Source organism: Scyliorhinus torazame, chromosome 16, assembly GCF_047496885.1.
Source record: "Scyliorhinus torazame isolate Kashiwa2021f chromosome 16, sScyTor2.1, whole genome shotgun sequence".
NCBI classification, from domain to species: Eukaryota; Metazoa; Chordata; class Chondrichthyes; order Carcharhiniformes; family Scyliorhinidae; genus Scyliorhinus; species Scyliorhinus torazame.
In genome coordinates, this window is record NC_092722.1 from 8,457,738 (window position 1) to 8,485,737 (window position 28,000).

The 28,000-nt window shown below is 48.3% G+C and overlaps 1 protein-coding gene across 2 annotated transcripts; it reads left to right on the forward strand.

The window, feature by feature from the left end:
* Nucleotides 1–4,140: 4,140 nt before the first annotated feature.
* LOC140392564 (uncharacterized) lies at nt 4,141–27,950 on the forward strand. 2 transcript variants are annotated; one of them, XM_072477896.1, is made up of 7 exons: nt 4,141–4,246; nt 12,217–12,315; nt 17,795–17,857; nt 21,731–21,810; nt 24,527–24,657; nt 25,333–25,399; nt 27,485–27,950. In XM_072477896.1, exons 2-7 carry the CDS (start codon nt 12,242–12,244, stop codon nt 27,613–27,615), a joined length of 546 nt encoding a protein of 181 aa, XP_072333997.1. In that variant the 5' UTR covers nt 4,141–4,246; nt 12,217–12,241; the 3' UTR covers nt 27,616–27,950. The 2 variants fall into 2 exon arrangements, with proteins under 2 accessions (XP_072333997.1, XP_072333996.1); XM_072477895.1 differs by having other exon boundaries at nt 4,170–4,390.
* Nucleotides 27,951–28,000: the final 50 nt, after the last annotated feature.

Below are 28,000 nucleotides of genomic sequence, written 5' to 3' on the forward strand. Positions count from 1 at the left end.
AGAGGCCGACGTGTTGGCCTTTGCGTCCCTAGTAGCCCGGCGAAGGATTCTACTTATGTGGAAAGAAGCTAAGCCCCCGGGCGTGGAGGCCTGGATCAACGACATGGCAGGGTTTATAAAACTGGAGCGGATAAAATATGCACTAAGAGGTTCGGCTCAGGGGTACACCGGGCAGTGGCAACCGTTCCTCGACTATCTCGCAGTGCGATAAGGGAAAATAGGAAAGGCAGCAGCAGCAGCCCAGGGGGGAGGGCTCATTTGGGTCCTCAGGGGTTTTATGTATGTGTTTATATATTAGTTATTTATATTTGATTTCACAAAGTTACTATTTTAGTTACTATTTCTGTTTCTTATTTTGTTGTTGGCAGTTGCCGTTAGTTAGCATATTATTTATTTTAAAAACGATCAATGTATATATTATTACAAAGTTGTAAAATGGGAAATTTTTGTTTGATCAAAAAACTTTAATAAAATATATATATTTTAAAATGTAAATGATATAATTTTTAATGAGTTTCTATTTATTGATTTTTTTTTTAAATTAGCACTGGGCTACAGTAAATCACGAGTGAGTCTGTAAGATGCTGGCTGTTTAAACAATGGCGGAACATTTACATCCCCTATTATATATTACTGTCACTTCCTGGCTGTTTAAATGGCTATTGATCAAATCCTTATTCAAAACCTTTACCCCTTTTGCAGAGCTCCTCCTATTATAGCGCCACAACAGGGTTAACGTGTAGAGACAGAGAGAGAACGAAAGCCTGGATTGGAGCATATGAGAGAATGGAGTAGAATGAGAAAATAGACGGCAGCCCAGTGGGAAAGTGAAGAAAGGGATTTGAAAGAGAAAGTCTGATTCATAATGAGTGAACTCTCAGTCCAGGGGACAAGTAACCCTTGAGATTTCTGGTGATTCATTTGCTAAGTGCAAAGCCAAGAAGGGAATTGATCTAACAAATGTTTTAAGGTGATTGGCAAAGAGACGACGAGGAAATACTTTTATAAAAAACATCTCCCCCCCCCACTGTCTGAGCTCATCAGCTGTTGAAACCCTCACTTGTGTATTTGTTGCCTCTAGACTCAACTAATCCAACACTGTCATGGGCAGCCTCCCATTTTCCACTTCCCATACAACCTGCGCTCATCCAAAACTCGACAGCTGTACCCTAACTTGCACCAGGTCCCATTGCTCTATCTCCCTTGTGCATGCTGAACTACACTGGTATGCTGACCTTTACTGGCTCCCCATTCTGCAATGCCTTGATATTTAGAAATTCTTATTATCATTTCCAAATCCCTGCAGGTTGGGTCTAGAGAGCACAAATTCAATGGCAGATTTCAGAAGAGAACTGGACAATAATCTGAAGAGCAAACATTTGCAGGTGGAAAGGCAGTGGGACTAGCTCTGATAGAGAGCCAACACTGAAACTATGGGCCAAATGGCCTCCTTCTGTACTGTAATCAATCTACAATTCTATAAAGGTTCAGTCTTTGTAGCTAATTTGCACTGATCTGAGCAAACGGACATATTGGAGTCATACCAACTGGCCTCAGTAGATCTGGTTGGAAGAGGAGCATGGCAGGAGTTCTCATTCCTGGCCATTATCCAGTGATCTTTTGCAGGGAATAGGTTGAGATGAGGATTGCTCCAGCTCTCCCACTCCCCTCCACGGAGATCAGTAAACTGCTGACCCTGACTTCTGAGGTTCACACACAGAAAATACTCGCACAGCTCAGCTCCTGAGGGCACTCAATGCTGGCTGTAGTGCACGTTGTCAATACCAACCCCAAGAACGGGTTGTATTTATAGTTGGTGAAATGGCAAAGTAATTTCAACAGAGGTAAGTGTGAGGTATTACATTATGGAAAGATAACGTCACATACTATTTGGAAAATAAATGGAGGACACCAACAAAGAAATCCAGAGGATATCAATACACAAATCCTTCAAATTGCAACACAGATCAATGGTTTCCTCTGGTTTCCTCCCACAAGACCCAAAAGACGTGCTTGTTAGGTGAATTGGACATTCTGAATTCTCCCTCCGTGTATCCGAACAGGTGCCGGAGTGTGGTGACTAGGGGCTTTTCACAGTAACTTCACTGCAGTGTTAATGTAAGCCTACTTGTGACAATAAAGATTATTATATTATTATTATTAATAAGGCCAAAGGAAACTAAGCCCCGGGGTTTATTTCTGAAATGTTTCTTCTTATAGGAAGAACACAATGAGAGTTCACCAATATACAATAACGAGAATTCACCAATATACTATTGGTCAATTACTAGGGGGCATAGGTTTAAGGTGAGAGGGGCAAGGTTTAGAGTAGATGTACGAGGCAAGTTTTTTACGCAGAGGGTAGTGGGTGCCTGGAACTCGCTACCGGAGGAGGTGGTGGAAGCAGGGACGATAGTGACATTTAAGGGGCATCTTGACAAATACATGAATAGGATGGGAATAGAGGGATACGGACCCAGGAAGTGTAGAAGATTGTAGTTTAGTCGGGCAGCATGGTCGGCACGGGCTTGGAGGGCCGAAGGGCCTGTTCCTGTGCTGTACATTTCTTTGTTCTTTGTTTGTTCTTATACAATAATGAGAATTAGAACATAGAACATACAGTGCAGAAGGAGGCCATTCGGCCCACCAACCCGTCATGATATTCAGGTAAACATCATAGCACATACATACTGATGGACAGATCAATGGACCAATCAACACACACACAACACCACAGCCAATCACAGGCAAGAGCATACACAGTACAAAACAGGGAACACGACACTTCCTGAGCATTCCAGCAGGAGACAGCTCAGGGCACAGGGCTCATAGCAAGCCACTCAGACATCCACCATGTGCTGAGTGCCACTACAAGATAGTATTAGGAATAGGTCCACAGATTCTAGGGTTATGATCGAACCTCAGTAACCAGTTTACCACTGTAAATAAATGTTAGTAATGAAACTGAGTTGTACCATTCACAACCGTGTTGGTTCGTCTGTGTAGCAGAGTACCCAACACATCACAACCCACTTAAACCCTCACGTCCACCCGATCCCCGTAACCCAATAACCCCTCCTAACCTTTTTTTTTATGTGGAGATGCCGGCGTTGGACTGGGATTCACCTGAGGAAGGAGCCGTGCTCCGAAAGCTAGTGATATCGAAACAAACCTGTTGGACTTTAACCTGGTGTTGTAAAACCTTTTTTTTGGTCACTAAGGGCAATTTATCATGGCCAATTCACCTAACAAGCACGTCTTTGGACTGTGGGAGGAAACCGGAGCACCCGGAGACCCACGCAGACACGGGGAGAACGTGCAGACTCCACACAGACAGTGACCCAGTGGGGAATCGAACCTGGGACCATGGCGCTGTGAAGCCACAGTGCTATCCATTTGTGCTACCATGCTGCCCACTAATTCACCAATATACAATAACGAGAATTCACCAATATATAATTATCAAGAATTAAAATAGGGAATTTTTTTTAAAAAACCTTCTTTACCCAGAGAATAGTGAGAGTGTGGAACTCGCTACCACAGGGAGTGTTTAAAGTGGACAGGATGTGGAGATGCCGGCGTGAGCACAGTACGAAGTCTTACAACACCAGGTTAAAGTCCAACAGGTTTGTTTCGATGTCACTAGCTTTCGGAGCACTGCTCCTTCCTCAGGTGAATGAAGAGGTAGGGAAGAGGTAGAGAATGAAGAGGAAGTGGACAGGGTAGACATATTTAAGACTGAGATGAGGAAGGATGGAGGAGACTCATAGGGCCATGAACTGTAATCTAATTTCCTCCAGTGCCTGGTTTGAACCTGCCTCCCACAGGCAGAGCAGTCCACATCCTAACCATTCCCTGCCTGAAAAAAGTTTATTTCCAAGTCTCCATTGCTTCTTTTAGCAATTACCTTATATGGCTGTTTCCTCCCCCCCTCCTTCCCTTCCCTTCCCAAAAGTGGGGTCAGTTTCTCCCTGTCCAGCTCATTCTCAACGCCTGCAGCAAATCTCCTCTTAACCTTTGCTTCCCCAAGGAGAACATTTCCAGTCTCTCTCTCTCTCTCTGTGTAACTGGCATTCCTCATTCCTGGTGAATGTGGGACAAGGCTTCTGGGTAACGGATTGCCCTGGGGGTGGGGGTGGGGGCGAGTCCCACATTCTACCTATTGAGAGAGAGGGTTGGAGCTGAGTGAGGGATGGAGCTGGGAGGGAGGGAGCTTCACTCACACTGAGTGCAGCCGCCCACCATGGTGAGAATTATCGCTCAGTCTCTGGCTATTTTCCTTCTCATCTTCCTCCTGGTCGCCAACTTTCTGGTAGTTAAAAGCACCGAGGCTGTGAGCCTCCTCTACAAGAAAATATGCCGACAGTGAAGGGGATCGCGAGCCAGGCTGGTACACTCACTGTTTGTCAAACTTTCTACTAACGGCAGAGTTTCCCCAGAGCTGTGAGTGAGTGAGTGTGGAGTGAGTGAGTGTGTCCAGAGCTGTGAGTGAGTGAGTGTGGAGTGAGTGAGTGTGTCCAGAGCTGAGTGTGGAGTGAGTCAGTTTCACCCCAGACATGTAACGATCAATTTTAGCAACTAATGTTTTTGTTGAAATTGTATAAATTGAAAAGGACACGTGCAAAACTGAAATGTTTAGTAAGTTTGGAGAAAGAACCGGTTCATTTATTTGCTGCTCCACCCGGTGCTGGGCGGAGTTTGTGGTGGTTAATTTCTCTGTTAAATCACCGAATGTTGAGAGCAAGTATTTAATGTCTGTTGCTAGGAGACAGACAACCCCCGCCCCCCCCCCCCCCCCCCCCCAATGTCTCAGGTTTTCACCTCCCATTCGCAAGTCAGCCAGTTTGATCTGGCTTTTTGTGTGGAGCACAATCGGCTCCCCGCCCCCCAGCTGTGAATTCAAGATCAGATTGATGGTTTCTATGCTGTGGAATGTCTACCCAGTGAGAAGTTAGATTGTGTCTCATGGAATCCCTACAGTGCAGAGAGAGGCCATTCAGCTGATCGAGTCTGCGCGGACCCCCTGATAGACACCCCACCCAATCTAAACAACCCCTTCACCTAACCTGCACGTCCCTGGACACTAAGGGGACATTTAGCGTGGCCAATCCACCTAACCTGCACGTCCCTGGACACTAAGGGGACATTTAGCATGGCCAATCCACCTAACCTGCACGTCCCTGGACACTAAGGGGACATTTAGCATGGCCAATCCACCTAACCTGCACATCCCTGGACACTAAGGGGAAATTTAGCGTGGCCAATCCACCTACCCTGCACATCCCTGGACACTAAGGGGACATTTAGCATGGCCAATCCACCTAACCTGCACATCCCTGGACACTAAGGGGAAATTTAGCATGGCCAATCCACCTAACCTGCACGTCCCTGGACACTAAGGGGAAATTTAGCATGGCCAATCCACCTAACCTGCACATCCCTGGACACTAAGGGGACATTTAGCATGGCCAATCCACCTAACCTGCACATCCCTGGACACTAAGGGGACATTTAGCATGGCCAATCCACCTAACCTGCACGTCCCTGGACACTAAGGGGAAATTTAGCATGGCCAATCCACCTAACCTGCACGTCCCTGGACACTAAGGGGAAATTTAGCATGGCCAATCCACCTAACCTGCACGTCCCTGGACACTAAGGGGAAATTTAGCATGGCCAATCCACCTAACCTGCACATCCCTGGACACTAAGGGGACATTTAGCATGGCCAATCCACCTAACCTGCACATCCCTGGACACTAAGGGGAAATTTAGCATGGTCAATCCACCTAACCTGCACATCCCTGGACACTAAGGGGACATTTAGCATGGGCAATCCACCTAACCTGCACATCTTCGGACTGGGAGGAAAACGGAGCACCCGGTCAGAGGGAGAAATGCAAACTCCACCCAGACACCCGAGGCCAGAATTGAACCCGGGTCCCAGGCGCTGTGAGGTAGCAGTGCTAACCACTGTGCCGCCCCCTAAACTGTGATCGGGGATCTGCCCTATTCTCACTCCTGGCTGCCCTGTTGGCTTGTCTGCCTTGCTTACCCATTTGGGAAGGCACTCAATAAATGATGGGAGGGGAATTTGTTTGGGTCTTAGGAAGGTTTTAGCCACTTTGCCTGAATCTAAGATGCCTCTTCAACATTCCCAGATTCCATTCCTGAACTAATTGACCTCCGCTGGGACTAGTTTTAACAATCGGCCTAATTGACCCTGAGGACATGGGGTCGGGGAGATTGCCTGGGGTTCTCTCTCCTGAAAGGTCAGGTGCGTGAGGTGAGAGTAGGGTTGGGGCTCACGGTGATGTTTGAACAGATTGTAGGCATCAGCTCTCAGTACTGACCTAAGAATGGTTCTTGGACAAGGTACTCAGCTCTCGGCTACCGTGGGACTACCTGCCCATGCCCTTGTGAGGCAGGGAGAGTTGGTGGTCGATGATTGTTGACCTATTAACTGCGTTAAAACCCAAGAAGATGCTGGGTGAATGTTTGAAATATTGGCTTAAGGAGTTTTGACTTAATATGGCGGCACAGTGGTTAGCAATGCTGCCTTTCAGTACCAGGGACCCAGGTCCGATTCTGACCTTGGGTGATTGTCTGTACGGAGTTTGATTTCTCCCCGTGTTGGCGTGGATTTCCGCCGGGTGTTCCGGTATCCTCCCACAATCCAAAGATGCGCAGGTTGGCGGATTGGCCATGCTAAATTGCCCCTTAGTGTCCAGGGATGTTCAGGTTGGCGGATTGGCCATGCTAAATTGCCCCTTAGTGTCCAGGGATGTTCAGGTTAGGTGGGATTACAGGGGTAGGGCAGGGTGGGGGGGGGGGGGGGGGAGTGGGCCTACATAGAGAGCTCTTTCAGAGTGTCAGTGCAGATTTGATGGGCTGAATGGCCTGTGTTGTAGGGATTCTACAATTTATTTAATTGACAAAACAGCTTTTATTAGGTGTAATGTCACCATGGATGGGGAGGTGGTGGTGTAGTGGCAATGTCACTGGGCTTGTAATCTAGAGGCTCAGGCTAATGCTCTGGGGACATGGGTTCAAATCCCACCATGGGATGGTGGAATTTTAATTAAATCTGGATCTTTTTTTAATTTTAGGGAAGGAAATCTGCCGTCCTTATTTGGCCTGACCTACATGTGACTCCAGACCCACAGCAATGTTGTTGATGCTTAATTGCCCTCTGAAATGACTGAGCAAGCTGGTTCAAGGGCAATTAGGGATAGGCATGGGGGAAACAAATGTCAGATGTAGTGGTGGTGGGAATGTGGAATTTAATTAAGGACCTGATTGGAGGGGATTCATACAGTGAGGTGCCGGAGAGATGGTCATGGATTTGGGAGGCCATGTGACATTCATGTGGTTTGATACCATCCCCCCACCCCCCTTTCTTTTTAAAAAAAATGTGTTCATTCCAAGTTTTCCCAACAAAAATTTTTCAACCAGTTAAACCCCCCCCCCCCCCCCCCCCCCCCGGGCGTAACAAAAGAGCAGAACAGAACATAAACATATATCAATCAAACATAATACAGAACTTATACAATGGGTTTCTCCCGCACATATTGACCCTCCCGTATGCTTTTACAAATACCACCTGGGAAAAAAACCTTCCCCCACCAGCCCAAATATCCCCCCCCCTGAAAGAAACACCCCCTTCCCCTCCCCCTCCCCTCTCCCCCCCCCCCCCCCCCGGGTTGCTGCTGCTGCTGACCGAGCTCCTCCTAACGCTCCGCGAGATAGTCTAGGAACGGTTGCCACCGCCTGAAGAACCCCTGCACAGACCCTCTCAAGGCAAACTTTATCCTCTCCAGCTTAATGAACTCTGCCATGTCATTTATCCAGGCTTCCACACTGGGGGGTTTCGCGTCCTTCCATAATAACAAGATCCTCCGCGGGGCTACCGGGCCAGGATACCGGCCTCTTTCGCCTCCTGCACTCCCGACTCTTCCGTTACCCCAAATAATGCCAGCCCCCAACTTGGTTTGACCTGGACTTTCACCACCTTGGACATAGTCCTTGCAAAACCCCTCCAGAACCCATCCAGTGCCGGGCACAACCAAAACACGTGGACGTGATTCGCCGGGCTTCCCGAACACCTCCCACATCTGACCTCCACCCCAAAGAACCTACTCGGCCTCGCCCCTGTCATATGCGCTCTGTGAATAACGTTAAATGGTATCAGGCTGAGCCTGGCACATGAGGAAGAGGAATTGACCCTACCCAGGGCATCAGCCCACAGACCCTCTTCAATCTCCTCCCCCAACTCCTCCTCCCACTTGCCCTTCAGCTCCTCTACCAAAGCCTCCCCCTCTTTCATCTCCTGATACATCGCCGAAACCTTGCCTTCTCCGACCCATACACCCGAAATCATCCTGTCCTGAATCCGCTGTGCCGGGAGCACCGGGAATTCCCTCACCTGTCGCCTCACTTGCATATACCTGAACGCATTTCCCGGGGGTAACCTGAACTTCTCCTCCAGCGCCCCTAGGCTCGCAAACGTCACGTCTATAAACAGGTCCCCCATCCTTCTGATCCCTGCCCGATGCCAGCTCCGAAACCCCCCATCCATCCTCCCTGGGACGAACCGATGGTTCTCCCGGATCGGGGACCACACCGAGGCTCCCATTCACCCCTATGTCGTCTCCACTGCCCCCAGATCTTTAGCGTTGCCGCCACTACCGGACTCGTGGTGTACCTTGTCGGCGAGAGCGGCAGCGATGCCGTCACCAGCGCCCTCAGGCTCGTTCCTTTGCAGGACGCCACCTCCAACCTCTTCCATGCCGCCCCCTCTCCCTCCATTACCCACTTACGGATCATCGCCACGTTGGCTGCCCAATAATAGTCACCCAGATAGTCCCCTTCCTTTGGTCACCACAGAGATCATTTTTCCCTACATTGAGCTTATAGCCCGAGAAGTCCCCAAACTCCCTTAGGATCCGCATGACCTCCACCATCCCCTCCACTGGATCTGCCACATACAGCAACAGGTCATCTGCGTACAGCACCACCCGATGCTCCTCTCCCCCTCGGACCACCCCCCTCCATTTGCTGGACTCCCTCAATGCCATGGCCAAAGGCTCAATTGCTAATGCAAACAACGGGGGACAGGGGGCACCCCTGCCTCGTCCCTCGATACAGCCGAAAATACTCCGACCTCCGCCGATTCGTAGCCACACTCGCCATTGGGGCTCTATATAGGAGCTTAACCCACCTGATAAACCCCTCCCCAAACCCAAACCTCCGCAAAACTTCCCAGAGATACTCCCACTCCACCCGGTCAAAGGCCTTCTCCGCGTCCATAGCTGCCACTACCTCTGCTTCTCCCTCCACCGATGGCATCATAATCACGTTTAGGAGCCTCCGCACATTGGTGTTCAGCTGCCTGTCCTTTACAAATCCCGTTTGGTCCTCATGCATCACCCCCGGGACACAGTCCTCAATTCTCGTAGCCAGCACTTTTGCCAGCAACTTGGCGTCCACATTGAGGAGCGAGATCGGTCTATACGGCCCACATTGCAGTGGGTCCTTGTCCCACTTCAGGATCAGAGAGATCAGTACTCCGTTCCCTCCACTTTCGGGATCAGCGCCCTACTCAAAACAAAAAAATCTATCCGGGTGTAGGCTCTGTGTACGTGAGAAAAAAAAGAAAATTCTCTGGCTAGGGGCCTAGCAAATCTCCACGGATCTACTCCCCCCCCCCCCCCCCCCCCCCCCAATCTGGTCCATAAACCCCCTAAGCACCTTGGCCGCAGCCGGCCTCTTCCCCGTCGTAGATCTGGAGCGATCTAATGCTGGGTCCATCAGCGTGTTGAAACCCCCCCCATTATCAAGCTTCCTGCCTCCAGATCCGGAATCCGCCCCAACATGCGCTTCATAAATCCAGCATCATCCCAGTTCGGGGCGTATACGTTTACCAATACAACCCACGCCCCCTGTAACCTACCGCTCACCATCACGTATCGACCTCCATTGTCCACTACAATATTCTTGGCCTCAAACGACACCCGCTTCCCCACCAGTATTGCCACCCCTCTGTTCTTCGCATCCAGCCCCGAATGGAATACCTGTCCTACCCATCCCTTTCTCAGCCTGACCTGATCTGCCACCTTCAGATGTGTCTCCTGAAGCATGACCACGTCTGCCTTCAGTCCCTTTAAGTGCGCGAACACCCGGGCCCTCTTAACCGGCCCGTTCAGGCCCCTCGCATTCCACGTTATCAGCCCCCCCCCCCCCCACTAGCCATCTCCTTTTCTAGGCCAGTCCCATACCCGCGCCTCCCACACCCTCCAGTCCCCCAGACGGGGGATCCCCGTCCCGACCACCTCTTCTGTTTCCAGTTCCCCATCGGCCAATGCAGCAGCAACCCTATATCACCCCCCACCCCCCGCTAGACCCGTGTCTAGCTCTTTTGCTCCCCCCATAACACTCCCGTAAGTCAGCTGACTCCTGCTGACCCCGGCCTACCCCGCCATCCCATTGACCCCTCCCCGTGTGGGAATCCCCCCTCCCCCTCCTTCCCATCAGTCAGTGTGCGCTCCTCCACCCCCCCTCCGTCCTTCCCTAACGCGGGAAAAAGCCCGCGCTTTCCTAAGCCGGCCCCGCCCCCTCTGGCGCAGCTCCTTTTGCGGCCTTATCCCAATTCCCCCATCCCCAGGCCTCCCCTCCCTCCAGCACCGGCGCCCACATTCTCCCCATCAGATCTCTTCCCCCATCCCCATCCATCACCCAACCCGTGGAACATTCCCTACGCATAGTTAAAACCCTGTATACAACCGACCCCCCCCCCCCCACCCCCACCCCCACAACCACAAACCCTCAGTTTGAGTCCAACTTTTCAGTTTGTATAAAGGTCCAAGCCTCCTCAGGCGTTTCGAACTAGTGGTGTCAATCCTGAAACGTGACCCACAATCGCGCTGGCTGCAGCATTCCGAACCTCACCCCCTTTCTATGCAGCACCGCCTTGGCCCGATTAAAACCAGCTCTCTTCTTTGCCACCTCCGCACTCCAGTCCTGATAGATTCGGATCTCCGTATTCTCCCACCTGCTGCTCCTTTCTTGGCCCATCTCAAAACACACTGTCTATCCACGAGACGGTGAAACCTCGCCACTACTGCCCTTGGCGGCTCGTTGGCCTTGGGTCTCCTTGCCAAGACCCGATGAGCCCCATCTAGCTCCAGGGGATTCGGAAAGGCCCCCGCTCCCATCAGCAAATTGAGCATCGTGCTCACATATGCCCCGGCATCGGCCCCCTCCACTCCTTCAGGGAGACTCAGAATCCGAAGATTCTTCCTCCTCGACCTGTTCTCCAGGTCCTCGAATCTTTCCGCCCACCTCTTGTGCAGCGCCTCGTGCGCCTCCGCCTTCACCGCCAGGCCCAAGATCTCGTCCTTGTTCTCCGCAGTTTTTCCCCGCACCTCCTGGATCGCCGCCCCTTGGGCCTTCTGGGTCTCCACTAACCCCTCGATCGCCGTCAGCATTGGTGCCAGCACCTCTTTCTTCAGCTCCTCAAAGCAGCGGCTGAGAAACTCCTGCTGCTCCGGCCCCCATGCCGCTTGATCTCCGCCCGCCGCCATCTTGGTTTTTCTCCCTCGCACTTTTCTCTGCTCCAAAAATGCTTTTTTGACCGCTTCGCTCCTGGTCCAATCCATATACTATGGAGGGGGGACCTTGCTCACCTTCCCACACTGGAAGTTGTCAAAACAATTGCCGTTGGGGCTCCTCAAGAGAGCCCAAAAGTCAGTTTTAACGGGAGCCGCCGAATGTGCGGCTTAGCTCCGCATCGCCGCAACCGGAAGTACCCCCCCCCCCCAACCCCCCCTTTCCTCTGCCGCCTACCTTCTGACTCACTGGTTTCTGACCCACCCTCCTCTCTGCCCCCCCCCCCCCCCCCCTCGGCCTCTCCCTCTACGTTTCTGTGGCTCGTCTATGCCCCCCCCCCCTTTTACCATTTCTGGTATCAGCTCGGGAACCAGGAGAGCAGACTGGATGGTGAGCAGTTTAATGGGGTTGGTGGGGTTTAAGCGATGGTGTATTAATACTGTGATAAAGGCAACGTCACCCATTGAACTGCGCCATGTATAATGCAGATCTTCAACAATTCACCCATTTGATCTCTGAAGCCTTGCATTTTATTGGGCAGCTAATTATTTGATTGAGTTTTAGTGCTGGCCATTGTGTTGTCTGTTCAGTAACTCTCTTTTGTTTCAGATATCAAGAGCAGATTGGGCACAGAATGCTACACTATTGGCTTGCTCACCTGGCTTATCACTTCAGCAGACAGCTACCTAAACGCAGTCGAACAAAATTGTAAGCATATCTTTCTGAATTTGTGGTGTTTTTGTTCTACTCGACCACCTACCTCTTTCAGCAGCATAAAAACCCATCACGTTCCTACCTGTCTGCAGTTCCGATGTAGTCATATTGGGCTCGAAACATTAACTCTGTGCCTCTCTCCATAGACGCTGTGTGACCAGCCGAGTTTTTACAGCACTTTGGGGGTTAATTTTATTGCCAATTAACTCTGCACCTCTCCCCACCTCTCCTGTCAGTAATATTTGTACCCCTTGTTGGGGTACAAATCCCTGGGCATTAGACACCACGAGGATCTTATCAAAGAGATTTTTTAAAAGTAAATTTAGAGTACCCAATTATTTTTCTTCCCAATTAAGGGGCAATTTAGTGTGGCCAATCCACCTAACCTGCACATCTTTGCATTGTGGGGGTGAAACCCACGCAGACATGGGGAGAATGTGCAAACTCCACACGGACAGTGACCTAGGGCCGGGATTCGAACCCAGGTCCTCAGTGCCGTAGTCCCAGTGCTAACCACTGTGCCACATGCCGCCCCCGTATGAAAGAGATTATTTGTCGCGTGGCAACTTTGACAGTAAATTGTTTTTTATTTTGTTGTTGGCAGTTGCCGTTAGTTAGCATATTATTTATTTAAAAAACGATCAATGTATATATTATTATAAAGTTGTAAAATGGGAAATTTTTGTTTTAGTTTGATCGAAAAACTTTAATAAAATATATTTTAAAAAACAACTTTGACAGTAAATGCAGGGAGGCTATTTTGAAATTGTGGAAACTGTGTTCGATTCTCCCCTCGCCCCACTCCACGCATGCACAATCCCAGCAGCAGTTTGTGGGTACCAGCTGGGGGGAGGGTCTCTGTCCAGCTACCACCTCCCTCACTCCAGGAGTGCCCAAGGCTATGAAGCATCCACAACACTGCTCTACTGGCTAACGCAGCACTGACTCGGAACTGAACCTGGGACGTCCCTGATCTTGCTGTTAGCTCAGCTACCGATTGATCAGCCCCCTGAGCAACGTGGGGAGGGAGCAATGGAATTAGGGTCTTTGGTGTACTTAATATTGTGCCTTGTGATGTGGCGATTCTTCCCATATTTTATTTCAGGCTAAGCACGAAAGACTGTTGCCACAGAAATAACACCTTTATGCAGATTGAGGAAAAGCTTCTGCATGAGCTTAACTAATCACAAGTTCTCCTGACCCACTCTCTCGCTGTTCAACAGCGGAGCAGACGCGATGGGCCGGGTGGTATGCTTCTGCTCCTATGTCTCATAACAGCCCGAACAAAATCTGGACCAACCTCGTGGACAGGGAATTGTGGATGCTTTATTTATTATCAGAAACCTGCCCAGCTTTGGGCCACAGAACTTTGTTGAAAATAGATTTGAAAGATGTCATTTGCTGCCCTCTCCCAGGCTGTATAAGCAGTCGGACCTTCTCATTGCAGCTCTCTGTTGAAGTGGATGTTGCTGTGAATTGGCTGTTCAAACACTCGCTGCAAAAACCCATCAAACAGATTGTAATCTGGAGCGTTCGGAGCCCCAGTGGTACATATTAGTTGCTTCTGTTGCTGGGGTGCATTTGCATGTTTAAACAATACGAGCAAAACCTCAATTGCTCAGCTGTTTTCCTGCTTCCTTCCTGCCAATAAAATACTGGCACGTTCCAAATTACGCAGAAATTGTGCATATTCCAACTGGCCAGCCTGCATCCAGTCGCCAAGAAAATAAAATAAATGGCCATCAGCTCCCACAGGAAAATATCCCGCTGACATACGCAAAGATCAATTTTGGCTACATCGCCAAATTGTGTCGCTTTGCTGCAACATGTGATCGCAGGCTGGCTGGCACAGTTGGCACAAATGTACCCAGGCTAAGGAGTAAAAAGGGGTCAGTGCTTTTGGTGGCAATTACCACTCGATGGAAGGTGCACATGTGCTTGGCATCTGGTCAGAATGGAATTAGATATTGTTGTGTCCCTGCCACCCGGTTCCACAATATTCAGGCACTGTTTACATTTGAAAAATGGCAACTTGAGTGAAGGAACCAAAATGAAACACTCTTACTATCGGTTCCATTGAGAAAAAAATAATTTACAGTGAAATGCCTTTGAGGAGTTCTATTTTGGGTGGCACAGCGGCGCAGTGGTTAGCACTGCTACCTACGGTGCCAATGACCCGGGCTCGATCCCGGCTCTGGGTCACTGTCCGCGTGGAGTTTGCGCATTCTCCCCGTGTCTGCGTGGGATTCACCCCCCACAACACAAGATGTGCAGGGCAGGTGGATTGGTCACACTAAATTGCCCCTTAATTGGGGGAAAAAATAATTGGATACTCTAAATTCTTTAACAAAGAAGTTCCATTTACAGGCGGTCTGGACTGCAGAGGGATATTAGACAAATGCCTCTTGGTAATATGTTTTGAGTCTCGTTGATACTGCAGTCCTTTGTTACTTCTCACATCAATACAACATCCTGTTGTACTGACTCACACAGTTGTGGATATCTATACTGAGGCTCCGTGAAGTGCTCAGTGCTGAGCATGTCAAATTGTGGTGATTTGAAAATACTTCAACTACATATATTTAGCAAATGCCACTAAATGTGTACATGAAAGCTGGACCGTGTGTGGAAAATAGTGTTTATAATTGGGTTCAAAGTATGCAGTTCATTTTAGAATTCTTCTTTTGAAGGGATATTATCCTTTAATCCTGTTTTCCTCCTCTTTGGTCTCCCTACACCAGACATTCTCTGCAAAGGTGGCAAAAGGCATGGCACAGAACTCCGTCCATTCCCGTGCAGAGTCAGCTTGGCGGTCAGATCATTCCAATTCCGGTGTCTGAACCCTGATCAGCGGCTGTTAGAAAAAATACTTGCATTTATTTATTTATTTTTAAAAAAGGCAATTTAGCGCGGCCAATCCACCTACCCTGCACATCTTTGTGTTGTGGGGGCGAAACCCACGCAAACACGGGGAGAACGTGCAAACTCCACATGGACAGTGACCCAGAGCCGGGATCGAACCTGGGACCTCGGCGCTGTGAGGCAGCAGTGCTAACCACTGCGCCACCATGCTGCCCACAAAACTTGCATTTATATAGCACCTTTCAACACCAGTGATGTCTCAAAGCCAGTTAAGTATTTTGGGAGGGGCGGCACGGTGGCGCAGTGGTTAGCACTGCTGACTAGAGCGCTGAGGACCCGGGTTCGATCCCGGCCCTGGGTCACTGTCTGTGTGGAGTTTGCACATTCTCCCCGTGTTTGCGTGGGTTTCACCCCCATAACCCAAAGATGTGCAGGCTAGGTGGATTGGCCACGCTAAATTGCCCCTTAATTGGAAAAAATGAATTGGGTACACTAAATTTATAAATAAAATGTATTTTGGAAGAGTTCCTTGTGTAACGCAGAAAATGCGGCAATTAATCACTCTCTTCAACAGAAAAGTGATCATGAGCAGATTTTGTTTTTGTGATGATGATTTGAGGAGTAAACATTGGCCAGAACACGAGAGACAACTTTAGCTCATTGACTTTGTGGTGATAAGCCTATGGGCCATATCACAGTTGGATGGTGTGAAACCTCCAATCAGCAGGTGGCAGTATATACACACCATGCGGTCTCAACACCCAAGGCCATGTGACCCGGGGACCTGTATATAAAGAGAGGCCATCTGGAGAAGAACACGGAGGTAGAGGGTGATAAGACGTACATGTAACAGGTCAGCAGAAGTTGTAAGTCGCAGAGGAATAGCAAGACTCCAGGATAACGTGCTCTGTTTCAGATTGCCACCCAACTGCGCGAGACACAATAAAAGATCTTGGTTGGACAGATCAAAGTGTTTGGTGAGTTCATCTTAAAGTAATAGGGACCAATCACAACAGGCTAGACAACTGGTTTGTGACGCAGAGCGAGGCCAGCAGCGCGGGTTCAATTATAGTAAATCACGAAGGCCCCACCTTCTCAACCTTGCCTCTCGCCTGAGGTGTGGTGACCCTCGGGTTAAATCAATACCAGCCAGTTCTCCCCCCTCAAAGGGGAAAGCAGCCTATGGTCATCTGGGACTGTGGCGACTTTACCTTTTACCTTGCCACTGGAACCTTTGCATCCATCAGAGAGCAAATGGGGCCTAGGTTTAATGTCTCATCTGAAAGACGGCATCTCCAACAGAGCAGCACTCCCGCAGGACTGCATTGGAGCATCAGTCTTGATTTTTGTGCTCAAGTCCTGGAGTGGGCCTTGAACCCAGATCCGTCTGACTGCGAGCTGCGAGTGTTACTAACCCAACCACGGCTGGTACTCACGGCTCTTCTGTCGGTACTCTTCCCTTGTTCCTTCTAAGCTACAAGTGGGCCATTCTGTAACCTCTTTCTTCTGTGCTTGCGTTGATATCAGGACCTCGTGCACATCTCCCACACCAATTAGTTCTTTAAAAAAAAAATTAAGAGTACTCAATTCATTTTTTCCAATGAAGGGGCAATTTAGTGTGGCCAATCCACCTACCCTGCACATCTTTGGGTTGTGGGGGCGACACCCACGCAGACACGGGGAGAATGTTACCCGGGGCCGGGATCGAACCTGGGACCTCGGCGCCGTGAGGCAGCAATGCTAACCACTAATTAGTTCTTAATGAATGCTTGGAGCGCTGGAATTCCTAACGTTGGGCCGCTGACAATCTTTGTGCTCTTCTAATCACAAATTTCTCATTCAGGACCCCTTAGTTTCCTAAAAGATAAATTTCAAAAAAAGGCGCAGCCATTGACACCCCTCTCACCGGCCGAAACCAGGAAGAAAGTTAACATTTTGTTGCTGCACTGGTTTCTCGGGCAGATACCGGGGGATTGCAGATCTTCAAAGCATTCTTTCAATTCCTGTTTGTCATGAGTTCGAATTAGTTCCTCCCAAGGCCATTAATATGTTCCAAAGGGGAGAGAGAGGGTTTGCCTTGGAGGGATGAAAAATTGCCTCTGAAGTATAATTGACCTTGTCTACTGACTGTGGAATAGTCATGGGGAATTCCGTCATGGGGAAATCATTGATCTACTTGAGAGAGCAGGAAAGTCCAGATTTCTGTCTTTGTGGTGCGTACCAAGGCCTTGGGGACGTATCGTCAGTTAACTGTTACTAAGGGAGTTTGGTGTGTTGTGCTTGACAATCAAGTGGGTGCAACGAGGCGCCGGGGGGGCAATGCAGCTTAAAATATCTCTGTCCAAACAACCTCCGGGCTTTCGTACTTCAAATAAAATTTTAAAAGCGCAAGCACGTATTGGGATTGGTAGGTTTCAAGAGCTGTGTGTTGTCTTTCTGCTGTTACCCTGGTTGAGGGATGGATTGTGGGAACGGGTATCAGAAACACGTTCGGAGGCAGGTTTGCTGACTGTGTACGTTCCCTGCACAATGTTTGTTGTTAGTTTGCATTCAATTTCCTTGTGAAAAGGGACGATTATTATTGCTGTTAATAATTTGTATTTGCTTGCAGTGAAATCCTGGTGGTGCTGATGGTGACCATCTTCCTCCTTCCGCAGATATTTGTGCTGCTACGGTAAATAAAGTATTTGAAACAAAAAGTAACCGTACCCAATTCCAGAAAGCTGGGTGATAGCAAGGTGACCGGCTTCAATCTACGGTCAGTCTCAGTTGTAAGACATCAGGAGGAGAAGTATCATTACTGGCTGGGTTCCATTGGGTTCATTAATGAAACTTAGAATCCGAAGACTCCCTACAGTGCAGAAGGAGGCCATTCGGCCCATCGAGTCTGCATTGATGTACTGAAGGAGCACTCGACCTAGGCTCACTCCCTCGCCCTATACCCGTAACCTTGCACATCGATCGTGGCCAATCCATCTAAGCTGCACATCTTTGGATTGTGGGAGGACACGGGACCTGGGGAAAGCCCACGCAGACACGGAGAGAACGTGCAGACTCCGCACAGCTGGTCAAGACCAGAATCGAAACCGGGTCTCTGGTGCTGTGAGGCGGCAGTGCTAACCGCTGTGTCACCCATGAAGGGCAGAATGATACCACACAGAAGGTGGCCATTCTGCTCATTATGCCTATGTTAGCCCTTTGGTCGAATCACCCAATTAATCCCAATTCGTAGCTCTTTCCTCGCAGCCCTATCAGATGTACTCTTATCCAATTCCCTTTTTAAAAAATAAATTTAGAGTACCCAATTCATTTTTCCAATTGAGGGGCAATTTAGCGTGGCCAATCCACCTAGCCTGCACATCTTTTGGGTTGGGGGGGGCGAAACCCACGCAAACACGGGGAGAATGTGCAAACTGCACACGGACAGTGACCCAGAGCCGGGATCGAACCTGGGACCTCGGTGCCGTGAGGCAGCAGGGCTAACCCACTGCGCCACTGTACTGTCCAATCCAATTCCCCTTTGAACGTTACTGCAACCAGTGCCCGCCCGTACATGCAGTGCATTCCAGATCGCCACGACTGGCTGTGTTTTTAAAAAGGAATTTCCCTGTGTCACCTCTGGTTCTTTAGCCAATCACCTTGTATCTGACCCTTCTCTCACGCTGGGAAGCTTCTCCTTATTAACTTCATCATAAGTATTGGAGTGGAACATTCAGCCCCTCGAGACTATTCCATCATTCAGTGAGACCCTGGCTGACATTTGACCTAACTCCCATATATCCACCTTTGCCTCACATCCTTTAATATCTCTGGTTATCAGAAATCTATTAATCTCGGAATTAAAGTTTTTTTTTTAAAAAAATGTTTACCCCCCCCCTCCCCCCCCGGGTTGCTGTTGCTGCTGACCGACCTTCCTCTAACACTCCGCGAGATAGTCTAGGAACGGTTGCCACCGCCTGTAGAACCCCTGCACAGACCCTCTCAAGGCGAACTTTATCCTGTCCAACTTGATGAACCCAGCCATATCATTTATCCAGGCCTCCACGCTGGGGGGCTTTGCCTCTTTCCACATTAACAAGATCCTTCGCCGGGCTACTAGGGACACAAAGGCCAGAATGCTGGCCTCTTTCGCCTCCTGCACTCCCAGCTCGTCCACTGCTCCAAATATTGCTAGCCCCCAGCTTGGCTTGACCCGGACTTTCAACACCTTAGATACTATTCCCGCCACTCCCCTCCAGAACCCCTCCAGTGCCGGGCATGACCAAAACATATGGACATGGTTCGCCGGACTTCCTGAGCACCTCCCACATCTGTCCTCCACCCCAAAGAACCTACTCAGCCTCGCCCCCGTCATATGCGCTCTGTGAATAACCTTAAACTGTATCAGGCTAAGCCTGGCGCACGAGGAAGAGGAATTAACCCTACTTAGGGCATCCGCCCACAGCCCCTCCTCAATCTCCTCCCCCAACTCCTCCTCTCATTTACCTTTCAGCTCCTCTACGAAAGCCTCCCCCTCTTTCATCTCCTGGTATATCGCCGACACCTTGCCCTCCCCGACCCATATGCCCGAAATCACCCTGTCTTGAATCCCCTGTGCCGGGAGCAGCGGGAATTCCCTCACGTGCCGCCTCACAAACGCCCTCACTTGCATGTCCCTGAAGGCATTTCCCGGGGGTAGTCCAAATTTCTCCACCAGCGCCCCTAAACTTGCAAACGTCCCATCGATGAACAGGTCCCCCATTCTTCTAATCCCTGCCCGATGCCAGCTCTGAAACCCCCCCCCCCCCGTCCATCCTTCCCGAGACAAACCGATGGTTGTCTCTGATCGGGGACCACACCGAGGCTCCCATCGCACCCCTGTGCCGTCTCCACTGCCCCCAGATCTTTAGCGATGCCACCACCACCGGGCTCGTGGTGTACCTTGTCGGCGAGAGTGGCAGCGGTGCCGTCACCAGTCTCGGAATTAAAGTTAATAATTGATCTAGCATCAACTGCTGTTTGCGGCAGAGAGTTCTGAGTTTCTACTGTGTTTTTTTGCCTGCGGAAGTATTTACCCAAATAATTCCTCTTAATACCTTGGAAACCTAGAACGTTGAGGAACGAGTCGGTCAAATTCCAGGGAATACAACCCCGGATTGTATATTCTCTGTGTAGTTTAACCACTGGCGTCCTGGTATAATTCTGGTAAATCTATGGCCCACTCTCTCCAAGGTCAAGATATGTCTGTATTCCTTCATTGGATATGGGGGTAGCTGGCAAGGCTACAAGGCATTTATGGCCCATAGTTAATTGCCCTTGAACTGAATGGCTGGCTCAGTCAACTCGGAGGGCAGTTAAGAGTTAACTGCATTGCTGAGAGTCTGGAGTCGCAAGTCGGCCAGACCGGGTAAGGACGGCAGATTTCCTTCCCTAAAGGACACTGGTGAACCAGATGGGTCTTGTGACAATCAAATTACTGACACGAGCTGTCAATTCCAGAATTTATTAATCAAAATTTAAATTCCACAAGCTGCCGTGGTAAATGGTATTTCTCCTCCTACAACAAGTGAGGTTCCTGGGCTCAGAGAGGGGAGTGTTCGGCTGGGAACGCAGTCCCAGTTCCTTGGATTATGGGATACAGTAGTCATTGCAGCTACGGACAGTTTAAGCTCAGCTGAGCCCGAGGTCAATATTCCAACCAAACACACTGCAGGGTTTACCCGGAAAGAATGACCAATCAGATGAGTTATTGGAACTTTCCCACAATTCCAACACTGAGACCGACTTCCCATCGGCAGAGGAGGTTAATGAGGAAGAAAGTACACTTGGTTTTGTGGATCTTTTATTGATCCCTATCATACTCATTTACTGTTTGAACGGTGATCTGAGATCTTCACGCTTCTGAGGGTGTGATGGGACATGATGGTGAAAGTGTTTCCACTTCTGGGCAGCACGGGAGCACAAGTGGATAGCACTGTGGCTTCACAGCGCCAGGGTCCCAGGTTCGATTCCCCGCTGGGTCACTGTCTGTGCGGAGTCTGCGCGTTCTCCCCGTGTCTGCGTGGGTTTCCTCCGGGTGCTCCGGTTTCCTCCCACAGTCCAAAGACGTGCAGGTTAGGTGGATTGGCCATGATAAATTGCCGTTAGTGACCAAAAAAAGGTTAGGAGGGGTTATCGGGTGGAAGTGAGGGCTTAAGTGGGTGGGTGCAGACTCGACGGGCCGAATGGACTCCTGCATTGTATGTTCTATGAGTTTTAGAACATAGGGCCATAAATATAAGGTAGTCACTAATAAATTAATTTGGGAATTTAGGAGCATTGTCTCCGGGAAGAGTAGCTGGAATGTGAAACTTTTTTTCTCGGAGTAGTTGAGACAAATAACACCGATGTATTCGAGGGGCAAATTAGATACGTAGATGAAAGCGAAGGGAATGTGGATGGAGGTGGCGGGGAGGAGGGGAGGGGTTCATGATGTAAGATGGGAGGAGGCTGATTTTGTTTTTATTTTTGTCCTTCGTGTCTTCTTCTACCCCCACGTCCTCACCCTGCATTGTGGTTTATCTCTTAGGCCAAAGTCATCACGCTACTGTGTCCAACCCCTCCTCGTCAACCTGACCAGTTTTATAATCTTCACTTTCATTATGACGGGTAAGTTAAGTAGCGGATAGATGTCATTTTCCCTCCGCACCGGTTTTCCAATTCCTGACCATTGGGGAACACTGCCATCTTGAGTATCCATAAATCTGAGACAAAATGAGCATTTTGTGTTTTATAAATCGAGTCCGGGGAAAGGGGGGGGGGGGAGGATAAATGGTAAACCTTCCCAGGGCAGCGGGGTCGCTGCTAGAATTCTGTGCGTGTTCTGGGTGTCCCATCTTAATTCAGATTATAAAGAGATGGAGTCTTGTAGTTAATTTACCAAGGTGGGGGCCAGGGAGAGAAAACCCTCCCATTCATTTCACTGGGGCAGAGGAGGTTGAGAGAAAATTAGAGTTGGGCTTTTAAATTTGTGATCAGGGAAATGGTTTTTCCTCTTGTTTTGGGGAATCGACATCAATTTGAAATTGAGAGTGAGACAATGGATAGGAGATTTTTTTTTTAAAGTGTTGCTGGAATGTTTTGCCCCGGGGAGCATGTGACATGGAAGTCCTGAATCTTTGAAGGGAAACGTGGATGAATATTAGAAGCAGAAGGAGATACGGGGAGAATGTGGGGCATTCAAACTATTATTTTGGATAACTTTAGCAGAGCGAAGACAGAATTGATGGATTACCGTCTTTTTCTGTGCCATAAACTCATGGCAGTTTATGAATAGGGCAATTTGTTCATTGCAGACGACACCGGTACAGACTAGTTCGGCCAAATGGCCTGTTTCAGTGCTATAAAAATATATAAATGCAAACATTCGAATTAGGAACAGGAGGAGCCCATTCTGCCGCTTGAGACTTCCTGCTATTCAGTAAGGTCACGTCAGATCTGATTATGGCGCAACCCCACATTCTGCCGATCCCCGATAACCTTTAACTCCCTCATCAAGAATCTTATCTATTTCAGTCTTTTTAAAAATAAATTTAGAGTAGCCAATTATTTTTTTTTGCCCAATCAAGGGGCAATTTAGCGTGGCCAATTCACCTACCCTGCACATCTTTGGGTTGTGGGGGTGAAACTCACGCAGACACGGGGAGAATGTGCAAACTCCACACGGATAGTGGCCCATGGCCGGGATGCGAACCTGGAACCTCCGCGCCGCAGTCCCAGTGCTAACCACTGCGCCACGTGCCGCCCCCTTATCTATTTCAGTCTTAAAAATATTTGACGACTCAACCTCCACTGCTCTCTGGAAAGAGAGTTCAAAAGATTCACGACCCTCTGACAGAAATAAATTATTCTTGTCTATCTTAAATGGAAGAATCCTTATTTTAAACTATTTCCCCCTGTTCTGGTCTCCCCCACAAGGCAAAACAGCCTCTCAGCTTCCACCTTGTCAGGTTCCCTCAGGATCTTGCACGATTCAATAAAGTCGCCTCGCATTATCCTAAACTCCAATGGACACAGGCCCAGCCTGTCCAACCTTTCCTCATAAGATAACCCCTCCCCATCGCAGGTATCAGTCACGTGAACCTTGTCTGAACTGCTTCTAATGCATTTATATTCTTTCTTAAATAAGGAGCCCAAAACTGTACACAGTACTCTAGATGTGGCCTCACCAGGAACTGTTGCAAATCATCTCTATTTTAATATTCTATTTCCTTCGCGATAAGTGACAACATTCCATTTGCCGCCCTCGTCACTTGCTGTACCTGCAAACACACATTTCCTGATTCTTGTACCAGGACACTCAAGAGTTCTGAAATCTTTCTCCATTGCAACAATACGCTGATTTTCTATTTTTCCAGCCAGACTGGACAAGTTCTTTAACTTATTTACGTCCGCCTCACAACTTACTGCCCAACCCATCTGTGTGTCATCAGCAAATTCAGGTACCATGCATTCATCCATTCCCCCAAATCACTTGATAGCAATTGGAAATAGCCGAAGCCCTTGCCCTGTGGTACACCACTCGTCACACATCCTGCCGACCTGAAAAAGACCCATTTATTGCGATGCTCTGTTTCCAGATAACTAATCAATCCTCTATCCATACTAACATGTTACCCTCTCCTCCATGTGTCGCCCTGGGCCAGTGTTACGGTCAATTCCAGCCCCACTTGACCCGGAGTCTCAACACTGTTGAAATGAACTCTTAATATTTTTTAAAATAGCCAAAATCTTTGGTCTTCGGCTGCCCAAATTAATACAGCTCCCGGGTTTGTAAATGCAAATGTAACTTTTTAATTAAATGGGGAACAAATACAACTGGTTAACTATTATCTCATTTCTAACTCCCCTCTTTAACTCACTCCACCCTCTTGACTCTGTATCAAAGCCATATTATACACACCCTTGGGAGTGTTTGACACTGGAAATCCCTGGTACTAACATCCCCAACTTTAATAATTGTAAATTCTATATAGTTAAATAAATAGATTAATCAATTTTAGCATCAGAAATGTAGGATTTAGGGCAGCACGGTGGCACAGTGGTTAGCATTGCTGCCTCACGGCGCTGAGGACCCGGGTTCCAATCCCGGCCCTGGGTCACTGTCCGTGTGGAGTTTGCACATTCTCCCCGTGTCTGCGTGGGTTTCGCCCCCACAACCCAAAGATGTGCAGGTTTGGTGGATTGGCCACGCTAAATTGCCCCTTAATTGGAAAACATAAAGAAATGTAGGATTTCAGCTGTGTCACACGTCAATACAAATGGTTATGTTAGAATCGTGTTGGTAAATTGACAAATTAATCTAATTCTGGTGAAACCTCTTTAGGATTTACAGTTGTTCTGACCTTGATGGACCCAATCCCGAATGAGGTGAAAGTGGCTTTCCATGTCTATGGAGTTGGATCATTTGCACAGGGAATCGCAACTACTGCCTTCACTGTCGCTGCATCTCAGTGTGTAAGATTTCCCTATCATCCTGCGCAGTTTTGTATGTTACGATTAGAATGTCAGGTGTTGCATTCAGTCTGTGTGTTCAACTGGGAACGTCACTGGCCTGCTCGACGAACGTGTTGGAGTTGCTCCCTTGATAATCTAGTGAAAAAGGCACTGGCCAATGATACAGACACACGGTATGAAATGTCCAGGCTGAGTTCAAGACTGTGGGCTCAGTCTACTGACCTCCATTGGGTCTGTAACAGCTGACCTCCTTGTCCCTGGGTTGGGAAGGAGAAGCGATCAGTTCGAATTCTCAATTCTGATCACCCACCCGTCAGGTGAACACGGCATGAAAGTCCGTGACCACTGGATGTGGAGCAGGATTGGGAACCTTTGCGATGCTCTTCAAGGTTCAACGTCCAAATAGCAGCGCAAAATGACATGAAAAATGACAAGTTGCGCAAAGTGTGATCGGTGCCAGAAGAACGTTGTCCCGGTGACACTGAGTAACAGGGAAATTAGAGAGAAAATTAGTGATACAAATATGGTGCGAATAGATATTACATGTCATGTAACACGGGGAAATCTGGAGATTAAGACCTCAGTATAAAGAAAGCAACAAATATTGACTTTAAAAGTGTAGTTCCTTTGGTTTTAAGCATTAACACTGATTAGGATTTTGTTTATCATTGTTAGGCAAACACCACTCCTGAGCTGTACTACCTGTCCCTTGTGTTATCGGTACTGAGTGTACTTGCAACAGGTATGTACGTTGTCATTATTAAGGAATGTAAATGAGGGGATGTGACCCACATTGTCAAAGTTGTAAGAGTTTGAATAAAGACCAGGTCTGGTAGTAATAATTAGATCATTGCAAAGTTTTAAAAAATAAATTTAGAGTACCCAATTCATTTTTTCCCAATTAAGGGGCAATTTAGCGTGGCCAATCCACCTAGCCTGCACATCTTTGGGTTGTGGGGGCGAGACCCACGCAGACACGGGGAGAATGTGCAAACTCCACACGGACAGTGACCCAGAGCCCGGATCGAACCTGGGACCTTGGCGCCGTGAGACAGCAGTGCTACCACCGTGCTGCCTCGATCATTGCAAAGTTGAGACTCAGCAGCCTATATACTGTTGGAGTGGGAGAAGACAGAACGGAGTTCCAGTGAATCATAGAATCCCTACCGTGCAGAAAGGGGCAATTTGGCCCATCGAGTCTGCAGTGACCCTCTGAAAGAGCACCCTAACTTCAGCACACTTCCTTGCCCTATCCCCGTAACCCCACCTAACTTTTTGGACACAAAGGAACAATTGATCATGGCCAATCCACCTAACCTGCACATCTTTTTTTTTTTTATAAATGTTTTATTGAAAATTTTTTCCCAAACAACAATTTTTTCCCTCTTACAAAGCAAACGCAACAATAACAATACAGACATTTTAAACAATACACAAGTAACAAAACCCCTTTATCTTTGACCTAAACTAACCCCCACCCCTCCCCCCCCCTCCCCCTGGGTTGAAACCTGCACATCTTTGACTGTGGGAGGAAACCGGAGCACCCGGAGGAAACCCCCACAGGCATGGGGAGAATGTGCAAACTCCACACTGACACCCAAGGCCGGAATTGAACCCGGGTCTGAGACAGCACTGCCTTTTAATTTAATCATTTTATGGTAATAATGTGATCATAAGAATTTATATTCCAAAACATACAGAAATATTTTTGCAAACATCTCTATTTCCTATTTACTTTTGTGTTGAGATCTAATATATTTCTATATGTCAGACATGTACACTGGATTCAGAATTCATGACCCTGTGAGAGACGAGGAATGGAAGTTTACCTTAATTCAACCACCTTTGCATCCCAGTATATGGCATGTATTTCCTGTCCACATTAACCTTTTTTTTTCCAATACATTTTTTTTTCTTCTCCAGTTAAGGGACAATTTAGCTGGCCAATTCACCTAACCAGCAATTCTTTGGGTTGTGGGGGTTAAACACGGGGCGAATGTGCAAACTCCACACACTGACCCAGGGCCGGGATTCGAACCCGGGTCCTCAGCGCCGCAGTCCCAGTGCCAATCACTGACCCACATGCCACCCACATTAACCACCTTGAGTCCTGGTTGGAGTTATGTTTTATCAGTGTTTGTAATGAGGAAATCCTATGTCAACATTTGGCTGTCACTGCCACTGTAAACATCCCGTCATTAAGGGATATAATTGTGTTTCCCACTTCATTCTGCTCACTCCATATTTGGCCGTTTGCAAAGTCCAGTTCTGTAATTTTCCTGGAAGCACTATTCAGGGGTCCAAACCGCGATAGGGAGACTGTAAGGATTGCACCTGAACAAGTTACTGGGAATACGTTGCCCCTCTGAAAAGCTAGCTTCGGAAAAGTTCGGAGCGTAACCGAGGGCGGAAGAAACATCTATTTTGATCACTTGTCATTCTCGTGTGAAGTGGGTGTGGGTTACCTTTGCCTTGCTGGCCATGGCTGTATGTCAGTGTCCCCTCTGCTGTGCTTATTTGTGGAGGTAAGTGCCGTGGAAGATGGTTGACCTAGTCAGACAGGAATTGACTGTCTTATCAGCTGGGGAATCGCAAATATTTTCATCACCTTGCAGCTCAGAGAGGCCATTTGGCCCACTGCTTGCGTGCTGGCCCTTTGAAAAAGATATGCAATTAATCCCATCCCCTCATAATCCTACAGGAACCTCTGAGATTGAACTATGGGAAGCAGACACACTTGGAGCTATCTCCAGTTCTCTGATTTCCAAGTCGGATTGTACTGAAAATTCCATTGATGAACTGTTTAATGTATTTTTTTTAAAAACAGTGCTCGTTGGTTTTCTGATACCGTTCTGGCTGGCTGACCTTTTCAACAAAGGAATGGTTTTAAATCGCCGATCACGAGCTGGAGTCTGTCAGAAGCCGGTTGCTAACTGCTCCCATCTGTGGCATGTTTAATGAAGGCACTTGAAAAAAGAACGGCAGCATGAATAATGTATTTGGTTGCCATGCGACAGTCGCTTCTGGAACATTCCACCAGCAAGAGTTTGAGCCACTGCAGTGGATGCAACCTAAGTCAAGTTACATTAAAAGACTCTGACTGGCTGATCTACACGTATTTGCTTTGTAGCTTTTAATGTATTTTGACTGCAATACAAGTGTTACATTTGGAGAAATCATTGTTTCTATGTCAACTGTTTTATAAAGTTTAAAGCATTTCAAATCAATTTAAATTGCAGCTGTCAACTGTGTGAGAGGCACAATTTTGGAAGTAAAGACTCCAGGAAAGTCAAGAGACTTTGTTTTTTTTTTGAGAGCAGAGGTTTCTTGAAAAACAGGCAGA